A 14,073-nucleotide genomic window follows, 5' to 3' on the forward strand; every position below is an offset into this window, starting at 1 on the left:
AGATATTGAAATAAAATAATCTCTTAGTATTATTTTATTGTCTCTAACCAAATATAATAATTATTTATATTTACTTATTTTTATAATTTACATCTAAAAAACTTTAAAATAATCTATCTTTGCGATAATCTTTCATATTTAGTAATAAAACATATAATAGTGTTATATACATAAATAATAATATATCATTATGTAATTAGATAATTGAAAATTAAAAATAAAATAATACTAAATCACATAATGATATATAATTATTTATACATAAAATTATATATAAAATTATATATATAATATTATTATAAAACATTTCTTAAATCAAACGCAATAAAAATCTAGCATTGATTTGGTGAAGTTGAGTAAATATCCACTCTTTGAATGAAGAGGAATCTACAATGTTACCAGTCGAGAATACTTCCCAATTCTCAAGAGAAATCTATTATATTATGGGTTCAGTTATAGTTTTTGACCCAACTTCGTCACTTAGATCTCCTTTTGTAACAATGGTGAGCTGATGACATGGTAAGATTTAGGAAGAGAAATGTATACTTACGATAATTGAAAAACTCAAATACTTACCTAAAGTTTGGTCCATTAGTACACATCCAAGAATTTTCTGTTATGATTAAAGATAAAATCGTTATTTTATCAGTAATATTAAAATAATTAAAATTATATCTCATTTTTCTCCTTTAATTTGAAAATTTAACAAATTTTTTCTATGATTAAATTTGAAAAATTCATGTTTCCCTCTAAGGTTTGATATTCCGATATCCGATCACTTCCTCCAACAAAGAGCAGCCCTTTCTTGAAATTTGACCAAAACTTTCGTTTGGATGACAAATGTCATCCAGTTCAGCGTCCTTAGTTCGAGATGAAGTTTTTGGTGACCGGATTTAAGTTGAAAATCGACGGTTGCCAATAATCAAAGAGGTAAAGAAAAAACCTAAAGATTTGGAAGAGAAAAAATCACTTTTTAAAGTTGAAACCTACGATAAAATGTTAATTTTCAAAACTGAAGAAAGAAAATAAGATAAAATTATATAGTTTTTAATACTATCATTAAAATAATAATTTTATCCTTATATTTAAAGGTAATTTAGAAATAAATGAGTATTTAAAATTTTAAGTTGTTGTAGGTGTAATTTATAGATTTGACTAAAACTTTGAAGGAATACGGTCCTTTGGCCGAAAAACAATCCAAAAATGGTGCTACTTACGGTTAAGTGTAAATGTAAACATTTATTGAAACGGACCAACTAATTAATGACAGACTAATAAGGTAAGGAGAGCCAACTCTCCCATTCTTGTTCAAGTTGCTATCTAACTAGTTCAAAGAACATCAATGCAGCACCAAGAAATTTCAAGAACAAAAAAATAACAACAATTTTCATCATACTCAACTCGACTTAATTATAGCCCTAGTACACACTAATAGTTATTGTATAATTACCCAAAAAAAAAACCCATATCAGTTATTGGAAGATTTAGTTAACCTACTTCAGAAGCTTAATCTCAAACTCCTTTTTATAAGACCTAAAAATCCCCTAATCAGTACATTATAAAATACTTTATAGGAAGGAAGGACAGGGAGATGCCCCTCTTTTTTATAAACGCATAGATCCCACTAACGTAAACCTTCCAATATGAGACTTAAAAGGGTATTTGTGCAAAGACCTAAAAAGTTTGAAACAATTAGAGAGCATATAACAAAATGAAACGCAAACTTGAAATACTAATGTTTTGACCATCATTAGTATGATTCCACTGCAATTATGTTACAATCAGTTGATGTAGGATGACCATGATTATTAAGTTTCTAAACTAAAAGATAGGATGTACATATAACCATTACATAAAGAGCAATAGCTATTAAGAAGCAGGAGCTAGTACAAAGAACAGGTACCGAGTTTTTATTTACAGATTCTACTGCCGCTCTATATAAGTAGTAGCTCCGTAACTTTGAAACTGTGTAAACATGGGTTAAGGGCTTTCACAGAACTCCATCTCCTGACATTTTGATAAAAAGCAACTCAAGTGAGAAGAAAAATATGGTTGCAAAACCAAGTAATATGTGCAGCAAAGATCTATAGAGTAATGCAAAAACATATTTTTCGGAAGTGAGAAGAGCAATAATTTCCCACCTTGCCACAAATTGGACAGCTTTCACTCCTTTCCAGCCATTCATATATACAACCCAAGTGAAAATGGTGGGAACACCTCGTTGTGATTTTAGGATTTTCCGGGGTATATTCTGCAGGATTAAATGACACAAATCAAAACTAAAACCATGGGTCACATTACCATCCACTACGAAAATTATCACTAATAAAAAGTGCTTGAAAAATTATTTAGCAAACTGAGTATAAGGAAGAAAAAACAAAAATGGTTCATGTAAACTACTATCAGAATTTTTTTTTTTTTTTTGGTTTATACATTTAAGCATGTTTGATTACCATCTAGACAAGTAGGGCAGACATCTTCATCTTCAGCAGATGTTTGCAGATAATTGACATATGCAAGTTTAGTAGCAAAAGCCTTCTCTGAGGACTCAGAATGGATCAGTTTAGAATCTTCTTCATAATCAACTCCATTCTGTTTCTTCCCAAAACCCAATGATTCTGTACCAGAACTGCTCATATTTCTTCTCGGTGGCTGTGGATCTTCTTGAAAATGAATCATTGACTTGTCACGCCTAGAGACCAAGCCATCACGCTGCAAGCGGCTGTATCTCTGTTCACTATCATAAGTGATTGATCTTGACAATGCGAGCTGAGAATCATTCAGAGAATTGTCAGGTAAAGCAGTTGCAATCCCTGATGATGCCAAAGACGTAGCTCCTTGGTTTGACGAAGGCATTGATCGACCTTCAAGTCTGTGAAACACTGCACCAGACTGCACATGCACAGAAATAGACAAACAAAGAATGGATTATATTGCAAATACAGACAGTAAAATTGCAGTATACTGTATGGGCCATGGGGATTACTTTTACAGGGAGCAAAGAACCCATAGAGGGTAAGGAATCAACTAAAATTCTACAATATCCTCAGTAATTGGCCCGCCTATATGATAAAGTATAAAGACACCAGCAATCCATGACTAGAAAACCAGTACAATTTTATTCAGAAAAAATACAATAATATAACATTTACACAAATGTGTGAAAAAAATATGCATATAATACATAATTTCTCTTGGATCACAAAGCAGAACTAGAGATGCAACCTCACAAATTGAAACGGTGAACTAGCAATTTTATGTTCTAGCTTGCTAAAATCAGCAACCTGGAACAATACCCTTCCTGTAATATGGAAAATCTCTCCTAGTCCTTTCTGTCTTCGAATTACTTTCAATTTCATGTAAATTCCTTGAAGATTCCTTGTAATGTAGTAGGGTATCCAATCAATAGAAAGACTAATTTGTTAATTAACTTTACACTTGTAATAGTGGACCATAAAATGTTCTTGCTTTATGATAAATTCCCACCAATTCTTGAATACAACAAAGGACCGTATTTGAGATCATCACTACCAGTTAAGAAGACCACTAAACCGACTTTACAACATATACACGGCAAACATCATGATAAGAAAAATACACAAAATGTCATGGAGTTGTCAATGACTAACGAGGTAGACATTTGGATTTGGCTCAATTAATTTATGATGTTCAATTCAATTTAAGCATCAAACCCTAAAAATGGTTAACTCAAGAACTGACAGAAAGCAGTTATGAAGCTACTGAGTGTAGTAAATAAGTATATATTTAACAGTGACATTTATAATTAGCCTCTTTATATGATCAAATTGGGGAGATTAATAATTCATGAAAATATAACAATCTATGAAATAGAGTTATTTAAGAAAATTAGACTAACATAAAAGGTAACTTAGATGTTCCAATATATGCTTAAACCCCCCCTTCACCTGTCTAGGATCACACATCAGAAGTACAAGTACATCCTCCCAAATTGAGAGGTACAATAATTGCATCAGCACTTATAAAGTAAAACAAATCAACAACATAATTCACTAATTTTTTGGTAATAATAATCCATTGATGAATCTGATTTAGTTATAATCAGATTCCGGTTCCGAAAGTAAAGTTAACTCTTCAATTATGAAGAAAAATAATTTCAGATTTCCCATTTGGTGTTTACTGAAGATTTTATGGGAAATATCTGCAAATTTTGAGAATGCTTCAATATTTGTATAACCATAATGCATTATTTATGGTTCATTGGTTAATTGGGTAAAACTTGAGCCACGCCTAGGCAAGTTATGCACTGAATCCCAGGTCCCACCAATATGCCCAGGTGTCAAGAAAATTGACCATATGAACTTCAAGTCCCAACTCAAGTTAAGCAAGAGCCAGCAGCACCATAGAGAAAATAAGGTGATTGAAACTAATCAAGACATTTCCATGCTGATTATAAATATAAGAGATGACTAAACATTGAAATGCAAAACTTCAAAATGTACCCCATTGAATAGCTGGTGGAAGAGAAACCTCAGGCATATGCAGTGACGATATAATGAAAAGGTCGGAATAGTGTACTCTTCCAATTCATCAACACATGGACAGCAGCAAAAAGAACCCATCTTTGTACTTTCCAATATCTCTGGAATAATCGGGCTTCAAGCAACCAAACAGCACCAGAAAAACACTTCAGATTATCAAAAACCCAACTTCCTCCAAATGTAAAATCAGACCTCTGATGAAATGATATATGAAAACACAAAATCAGGTCAAAATTGAATAAAAATCAAATCCAACAAGCAGCCTAACAACTTGAAGATTATTTCATCATTCAAGTCTAATCCTTCATTACCAAGTTATTGCCAATATGTTGAGTTACTCCTAAAGTTCTAATGTTTTCTAGAAAAGTTTTTACCTAACAGATCATAATTTGGCAAAATTAAGACGAAATTCAGAGGACAAAACCTAAAAAACAAAAACACAAAAACCAACATTAACGCATGAACTTGAAACTATAGCATCATAAAGTGGAGAATTAAGAAATAAAGTAAAAATTTAAAAATAATAACAAATAAAAATTGAAGAACAAGAGTCCCACCTCAAAAAATCTCAAGATGATCAGATTGAACAAGTTTCAAGACCATTTCCAACCATAACAGGCTGAAAATTCAAGTCTTCAACGCATTAACAAACAGCAAGTAATTAAAAGAAAAACAATGACGTGGGTACCTGAAAATTGAGACTAAGATCAAAGTAGATCCACTCAGAATCCAAGCTAAGCCACGAAAAACAATGATTTTGAAGAAAAAACCCAAATCGTAAACAACAGAGAAGCAAGAGTTGAGCTGAGAGAGAAGAAATTAATAAAAAGAAAATATGAATTTGGTAAGGGGGCTGTGGCCCAGCGTACAGTAATCAAATTACAATTAGGCTTTTAATTTAGTCGTATTTTATTATTGAAATTAAAATATTATCTTAAATATAAATTATTTTAAAAATTATTATATATAAATTATTATTATATCTAATAAAAATAAATAATATAAATAATTATTGTGTTTAATTAGAGATATTAAAAAAATATTAATATATTATTTTATTTAAATATCGTTAAATATAATTATTTTAAAATATTTTTTTATGTTATTTTTATATTAATTAAAAATAAAATTATTTTTACTTAAAAAATTAATAAATAAATTATATATTATAATAATTAAATTATTTTTTATATTATTTATCAGGTAATAAAAATTATTATATATTAAATAAAATAATATAAATAATAAAAAAATATATTAGTAAAGTAATACTTCTCAACCAAACGCACTAGTAATAAGTCCCATTTGCCACAAGGCTTGCGACCGGCTTTTGGCTTTTTTTATTTTTTTTAATCACTGATCTACTTCTCTTGCCTGGTCATGCTCTGAGCAAAAATTAGTTCCATTTTATTTAACTCATCTCAAATTTATTTAATTTAAATTTAAATTAAAAAATTTATTTTATTTTTTAAATTAAATTAAACTCAAATTAAGAGATGTTAGAGTGAGTTTACCTCAAGTTTAGCTTGAATTTATAATTTAAATTTGGGATTCAAATAAAAAATTTTAAATATTATTTAAATAAAACAATATTGTTTTATCAATGAACCATAAATTTGAATCATATATCTGACTCATATTTGAGCTATAAATTTAAGTTATTGATTTGAGTCACAAAATCGAATTGAACTTAATTGAATCATTTTTTATTTGAATCAAATTTAATTTTGATTCGATAAACTTAAACAAAACTAATTTCTATTTGAATTAAATTTAAATCAAAGTATATTTAAACTCAATCTGATTTATATCCACCCTTACGTCTCACCATGTCTTTTTTTTTTAATTTTTTCATTTTTTTACCATGTGCTTGATTAATAATTAAAAACAAATTTCAAGCTATTTTTCTAGAGAGCTTGTAACTAAGAATAAAGACACTTGATTTATAAATGTTGAATAAGATAATTATTTTTATCCATTAATTTTAAATTTTATTTGTTATAATTTAACTATTATCAAACGATTAATGCTAAAATTCTAAATAGAAAAAAAAAAAAAACTAAATCATGTTATTATATGGAATGCCATAACATTTTAGGAATGAATTGTGCATACAAACTTAACCTAAAAAAAAAAAAACCACAAATTTGAGTAATAATGTTCAATTTTTAACTTGTCGATGTGTTGGTTACCAGTGGTAAGCAGAGTTTCATGTGAGTCCCTTTTAATAAATATAAGCACTAAGAGGCCCATCAATTAATCTTTATTCAAAAGCTCTAACGATGAAAAGCGGAGGACAATGATAAGCAGGATTAATTTAAGTCCTTCAAAAAAGCATAGAACATGACTTGCCTGTAGTCTTTAGTATTTGCAATATTGTTTGCCTAGTCTCAAAGAGTAGTTGGAATTATAGAAGATATAGCAAAAGATACAAAAAAAAAAAAAGAAAACGTTCAGATTTGAGAGTCATTGGAAACATACCAATTTCAGAGGAACTCAATGACGCTATTGTTATTTGACTCTTTGAAAAATAAGGGTAGAGTTTAATATAATTTGAATCAAATCAATTCGATCTAATATGGGTTAAATCCAAATAGCAAGAGATGCGATGTAAAATTATTTAAATAAGGAAATTGTATATAATTTTAATACTTTAAACAATTAAGCAAAATTACTCTGTATCATTTTTTTTTCTTTTATATTTTTATTGTATATTATTTAATTTATATTACTTTTTTTTAATAAGATAAATTATTCTTAACCATAAGCTTATTTTAATTTTAGTTTAAAATAATAAAAGTACTTAAAACCCTTTTAAAGTTAAACATTATTATATTATATACAAACAAAAAGGCATAATTTTTTTTAAGACTAAATTATACTTATGAAATAATTATATGACCGATTCATGTTACTTAATTTATATTTTTATCGTACATTATTAATTTTAATTACATTATTTAATAAGATAAATTATTTTTAACCATACGCTTATTTTAATTTTAGTTAAAAATAATAAAAATATTTAAAACCCTTTTAAAGTTAAACATTATTATACTATATACAAACGAAAAAGCATAATTTTTTAGTACCAAAATACAGTTGTGAAAAACCCTTTGCAAATGAAAAAAAAAAAAAAAACAAGTGTTTTTAGTAGTTTCAAAAAATCGATGAGGTGCTTCACTAAAAAGAGGTTGTGACTGCAAACATAAGAATATAACTGCAAATATGATCATACAAGATTGGAACATGGAAGCTTTAAAATGCATGATCTAAAATCAATTTGCTGTTCAAGAATGACAACAGAAAGGCTACCACCATCTATAGACTGATATTCATTTCCAACTACATGGCCATAATCTCAGTAAAATCCGTAAATCTTTGAGACTAAAGTTCAGACAGATGCCCAAAGTAACTTCATTCTTCAGAATGTTACTCAACATTGTTCAACAGAAGCTGTGGTCAATATACATTTCAAGTGATGCTCAATCAATGCTATGCTATTCATCGTTGCAACACTAAAATGGGAATTAACCTTAACCAAAACCATCAATTCATTTCAAGGATTAATTTCTCCTACTATGATGAGTCCTGGAGCAACAGTTTGCTATAAAACCTTGAAGAAAGAAACTATTACCGGTTCAGGCAATCTGGGAAATGCAAAATGCCAGAATGAACATACCTCACCTGAAAATTTCCAAAACATATTGTACAGTGTTGTATTTGTCTAAATGTACTTCAATCCAGAGATATATTGCTGTCTAGAGATTATATACTGGGCAAGGGAATAAATAATTCCCAATAGCCCCAATACCTTAACCTGTATCACATCTGTTATTATGATGGATGGTAGATTAAGTGGCAGTGTCATCAGCGGAGTTGAATCTGTCTGCTTATTGTAACTCCAAACAAACCGATTGAAAATGATATGGCTTGGGAATGTAAGAATGAGAAGAGCGAGATTCCTGATGGCAAAGAACCAATCAGGACCACCCATTTCAAGGCCCCATCCAGCATTCCCATGCCAAATGTCTTCCCATATGCTATAGAGGGCACTCAAGACCAAGTAGCCTGATATGACTACCGTGACAGGGAAATATCTCTGCTTGTCACCAAAACCAGCAACAAAATCAGAATCCTGGTTGAGAAGCAGTAAAATAGGAGCCAGGAAGAATATGGCCTGGTTTGAACCGCCAGTAAGATTGAAATTCAAGATTAGACATATTGCAAAGCACATTATGGTAGCAACATTGCCAACTGCCGGCATCCATGCCCCCTCGGCAGCCATCCTCTTGATTGAGAAAGTCGGCACTGTAGATACACGACGCTGCTGCATGAATCTCATTCGCGTAGGAAAACTAGCAGAACTGCTTTGAGTAGATTGGCTATGCCTGATTCCACCCCTCTCCACAACCTTTTCCCGGATAAGTGAGGCAAGTTCAAACTTTATCTCTAAAGCTATAAGCATAAATATTGCTGCATATAAACCAAGAAGAGATGTCCTTGCACCCTCAACAGCTAGCAGAGTTGCTAGCTTCTTGTCTTCCTCTTCAAATTCGCCAACAACACTATCTTCCATGAGGCTTAGGCTTTTGATTCTGACTTGACCCTCCAACAAATATGTCACAGGAAAGAGAGCCACCAGTGAAGCAAATATCCATGGCAGGAGTTTTGTGCTTGAAGCAGATGGGAAATGGGTGAAAACCACAAAGACAGAGGTGCCAACCATGGTTACACAAATGAGTGCATGCAGGAGAGGAGCCTGAAGGAAGAACTCAGCAGATATGTAGATACCGAGAGCAATTCCCATGGCAATGGAGTAAAATGTTCTCAACTCTACAATGTACTTGATCGGTATGACCGATGTCACAGCTGCTAGAGTTAGCAATATTGCAACAATTAGCAGCCAAGAAGGCCACGTAGGTTTTGATGCCATGAAGCCATAGATGGAAATGTCATCAACAGATTGACGAGCAGCTTTAATTAGGTCAGAATGGTACGTCCATGATAATGGAATCGGAGGCTGCATCAGAACAAATAGGAGACCGGTTGCCACCACCAGCACTAGGCATCTCTTGGCAGGCTGCATTAGGAAGAGAGAAATGGCAATTAGTCTAATTAATCTATGTATAGAAGACTCATCAATCTGGTATGAGCAGTACAAGAACAATTTTTATCAGGCAGATGAGGATTAATATTATTCACTTTTTAAGTAATTTTTCCTCCACTTGGTACCATAAATTCATTAGCATGTCCATAATTTTTCCTACAGTTCAAATATTTACTTGGACATTATCAGAAGACTAACATCATGAACTAGCCACTGCTTTGATAATTTATTGCATCAAACTGACTAGCTAAAGAAGGGTCATTTTCTGATTGTAAACATACCAGGACATGGGAGAAATGTAGAGCAACTATGGGTACACAAGCAAATCCTGTCAAAATGATACAGAAACCTAGAAGTAAACCATCGGATGGAGGTCTTCCATTCCACCATTGCAGGGCTTCAAAAATTGTCTCGCGGCAGAACCAGACCGATAAAGCCACCACAGCAGAATGGGTATAAGCTTGCCAAGCTTTCATCTTTGAGGCCGCTCTTGACCTATCCCTGCACAGTTCAAAAAGTGAAGTAATAAGCAAAATTCAATCCTTGTAAGAAGAACTATATCTCCTAAAACCAAAAAGAGCCACAAAAAATTAAATACGTACTTGTAAAGAAGCAATGGAGGAGAAACAGCTAATAAAAGAACAGCGGTGAGCCAGACAACAGACTTTGAAGTAATAAAAAGCATAGCCAGCTTTGAAGAATAGAGGCAAATCAAAACCCAAACTGCTTTTGGTCCAATTCGCTGATCCACAGAGAGTCTTCTCACTATGGCCAAAGCTACTAAAGTTGTCATGATGACCATGTAACTAGGATAAATCACCTCATCCTCCATCCCATAGAAGTAGATGCTAGAGTAATTATAAAATCGATCCTCAATATAGCATAGCAGCAAGGCATGACTAATCAAACCAAACTCTGTCAAGAAATGCAATTTTGATGGCAGGAGGGCCAAACCAGGAACAGCCATGGCTAGCAAAATATCCGCAACAATCAGTTTACAAAAGGACTTTAATGACATGCCTGCCAACCATATATTTAGATCCCAGAAATTGTGAACCACAAACCAAGTGACCATCACGCTCCCCAGCAGACAAAATGCAAAGTAAGATGGCAAGGATTTCTTTGTAAAAAAGCGAGCCATATAAAAGCCAGCAAATGAAGGCAGTGGAATCAGCTGCAAATTATAGATAAATGACATTCTAGATTCAGAACATTCAAATCAAAGTTTCTTTTAATTTCACGAAATACAAAAATCAAGAACAAAATCAACATGGCTAATAAACATTGAGTAGATAGAAGAGACACATTAAAATGAACAAGGATTAATTCAAAGCAGATCCCACAAGAAAATCTTTATGTTAGGTGCAACCTACAAGCAAAGTGTAGGCATCCACATCAAACAGAGCATCGTATGACTCTATAAGAACTCAAATCAAGTAAAGCACAAAAAGAAATTCAAGAAGACTTGATGGATTACAAATAGGGCATAAATGTGGAACTTCCATGTAAGTCTGACTTATAACATTTAATGACCATCAACAAATAGAGGTGTCACAAAACCCACTAATTATGAAATCAGTTAATCCTATTAAGTACAAATCCACATGTCACTGATATAATGTATTGGATGAATTCCAGCTATTCCAAAAAAGCAAATACACATATATAGAGTAATGCTCATGATTGAGAGATAAAGTTCACTTAAGATCACCCCAAAATCACAATTGGTGCTGCTAATAGTTAGCACAGAGACAAACAAACTCCTTTTAAGGTCAAATACATATTATTTTTTGCTCCAATTTGAAAACCATTCCTATAAATCTACCTCTTCATACAATTAGTACATATGGAATGATCGATGAGACCACATTTCTACACACTTTTAACATTATTCTTACATAAATGGATCAAAACATTTTGGATAGTTAGTATTAAATCTGGCATTCAAGATTAACGTCCTTTGGAAATACACAATGTTATAAGCAACATCAACTGTCTATGTTGCTTCAATCCAACGTACAAAAATTGGGTAAGAAATCATATAAAAATTGTTGTGTCATCCATCCTAATTGTATTAGATAGTTTCTAAGCTCATGGCATGTAAACATTGAAATCTTTACGGATTGAACTTCATATCCTACATGTAAGGATGATTTTACGTAGCCTTAGAGTGTTCCTTTGAAGTCAAGCAAAAATTGCATCCCATTAAGATTTGCTATTCCGGCTTCATTTCTATTCTCCAAAACTTAATCCTTCACTTTTATGATTTAAGCATTCTACCTTTGTATTACAACCCAATCTATTTTTTGTCAATGCATTCAACATTTCAAACAGACTGTATAGCCAACCAAGCATAACATTTCTTCCCAAAATATGTCTTAACAACTCCTTTTCTTTGTTCTCTAGTAAAAAACTATTGTACTTGAACCTATTACAATTATACTTTCCAAGAAGCTAAACACAAATTCTTTTATCATAGAATGTTTCCACTTCACTCACACTCATCCATCAAACAATAGCTTTAACCATGAGTGATCCAAATGGGCTAGCATTTTCCATGCTGTTTTTTACTATTGGTGCAATTTGAAGTGAAATATACATTATTATTATTCACTAAAAAATCAAGGACATGAACTGAAATATATAATTGGTCTAAACCCAAAAAAATTCCTCACCATTCAATTCCATGATGTTGTAGACAAAAAGGTAAAGGAACTTTTGGTGTCAAGACAGGATTGCCACAACTCTATAAAATAAGATTACATACCATTGCTAACTTTCCAAAAATAAATTGCATGACTTATAAATTATGAATGTCAAGAGACACAGGTACAAGTATATCATAATATTCACATGTCATTATTGAACACAAGAGTTCAGAAAAAAAAAAAAAATATATATATATATATATATATCAATCAAAAAAGGAAGAAGCGTACCCATATAGGAAATCCCACAACAATTGAGCCAGCAGCACTAACTACTACAGCCAAGGCAGTAAATGCCAGAGAACTGAAAGCATCTGAAATCATACCAAGTGCATAAGCACCAGCTCCAGCAGCCCCACCAAGCATAGTAATTGTCACTAGAAGATAATTCAGCGGTGGTGGAACCTGAATGTACTTCCCAAATGAATGAAAAACCACCCGAATCTCCAAACAAATAACCACCACAACCAAAGCAACAGATCCATTAGCCATACGAATACTCTTCAAATGATTCTCATTCTTTGTAACCCACCAAAGTGCACCTCTCGTAGACGCATACAGTTGAAACAAAAACGGAATAAAGAACAGCAAAAACAGATCACAAACAGCAGCACCAGACGAAAACGCAATTGAGTAATGTGAGGCAACGTGAAATATCAAAGGAATGAACAACAAATTCAACGTATGAACACAACTTTCAAGCTGCCCAATTATTAAATTATCATCAGGTACCTCCCCACCATGATACTTAACTTCTTGCTTCAATTTAAAACTTGAAACACGCGGAATCGAATAAAGCCAATAAAAAACACAATTGAAAATCATAAGATAATAAGCTGCATTGTTCATACCGACAGCCGAAACTGTCGCCCAAGTAAAAATTGCCGACGAAGTGAACGGCAAACACGTGAACAAAAGCCTCTCGAGAGCAAGTACAATAGAAGGGTTTTCGATTTGTATCCATTTAAACTGAAGTGAAGCCCAAGTGCCGATCAAGAAATTAGTATGAGCACACAGCAACAGAGCGAGGATACCCAAAGGGATCGAATTGAACGTCACAAAGAGGGACGAGCTGAAGAAGAAAGCAATCTGAGCGGCGATTAGCGACGACCAAACGCCGAAAAACGCACCGGATTTGAAGTTAAGTGAATCTATAATATAAGAGATCATTAAACCCAGGGTTAGGGTTGCGATGACGGGTGTCCCACCTAAATCGAGCAAAAACAGACCGCATGGAACTAAAGCGAGGGCTATGCGGCCGTTGTGGGCAAATGAAGTAGGCAAGAAGCGCGAGTTCTTGAGAGATCGATTGGTAACATTGCCGGTGAAAGATTCGCTAAGGTTAGAGTTTGAGTAAAGTGAGGGAGAGGAGGAGGAGTCGCCGTTGAACGAGGAGGAGGAGAAGGAAGGGGCACTGATGGAGGCTGAGATGTACGGCTGCAAATGGGCGCGAGGATTGAGCTCCGGCGGGAGCATTTTCGGCGGCGGACACAGAGAGAGTGATGGAGGAGAGGAAGAGCGGGGGGGGATTTGAAAAATTCTCAGAGTGTGGGGTTTTAGCGATTTAGATGTTTCTAGGATTTGAACGATGACGTGTTGGGAGGAATTTGTACCGTTGGATTGCATTCGGTGGGGTCCATAGCTATTTGATGAAATTTTACGAGCTTGATTGAAGTGCTACGCTGCTTTCAGAAAACGAGGTTAGATCAAAGTGGGGTTTGATGGAATTTATCAG

The 14,073-nt window shown here is 33.0% G+C and overlaps 2 protein-coding genes across 6 annotated transcripts; both read right to left on the bottom strand.

Annotated features, from left to right (window-relative positions):
* Positions 1-1,724: 1,724 nt before the first annotated feature.
* On the bottom strand, positions 1,725-5,381 carry LOC123230351 (E3 ubiquitin-protein ligase At3g02290-like). 5 transcript variants are annotated; one of them, XM_044656544.1, is made up of 6 exons: positions 5,209-5,381; positions 5,078-5,139; positions 4,482-4,635; positions 2,454-2,892; positions 2,142-2,251; positions 1,725-2,007 (listed from the first exon to the last, which is right to left on the bottom strand). In XM_044656544.1, the coding sequence occupies exons 3-6, from the start codon at positions 4,599-4,601 to the stop codon at positions 1,981-1,983; spliced, it is 696 nt and encodes a 231-aa protein (XP_044512479.1). In that variant the 5' UTR covers positions 4,602-4,635; positions 5,078-5,139; positions 5,209-5,381; the 3' UTR covers positions 1,725-1,980. The 5 variants fall into 5 exon arrangements, with proteins under 5 accessions (XP_044512479.1, XP_044512477.1, XP_044512476.1 ...); XM_044656542.1 differs by lacking the exon at positions 5,078-5,139 and adding an exon at positions 4,895-4,944 and having other exon boundaries at positions 4,482-4,714; positions 5,209-5,380; XM_044656541.1 differs by having other exon boundaries at positions 4,482-4,714; positions 5,209-5,380.
* Positions 5,382-7,766: 2,385 nt separating this feature from the next.
* On the bottom strand, positions 7,767-14,073 carry LOC123193001. Its single transcript, XM_044605747.1, has 4 exons — positions 12,570-14,073; positions 10,233-10,804; positions 9,912-10,131; positions 7,767-9,603 (listed from the first exon to the last, which is right to left on the bottom strand). Exons 1-4 carry the CDS (start codon positions 13,962-13,964, stop codon positions 8,248-8,250), a joined length of 3,543 nt encoding a protein of 1,180 aa, XP_044461682.1. The 5' UTR covers positions 13,965-14,073; the 3' UTR covers positions 7,767-8,247.

The sequence above is a fragment of the Mangifera indica genome, chromosome 12 (genome assembly GCF_011075055.1).
Source record: "Mangifera indica cultivar Alphonso chromosome 12, CATAS_Mindica_2.1, whole genome shotgun sequence".
NCBI classification, from domain to species: domain Eukaryota; kingdom Viridiplantae; phylum Streptophyta; class Magnoliopsida; order Sapindales; family Anacardiaceae; genus Mangifera; species Mangifera indica.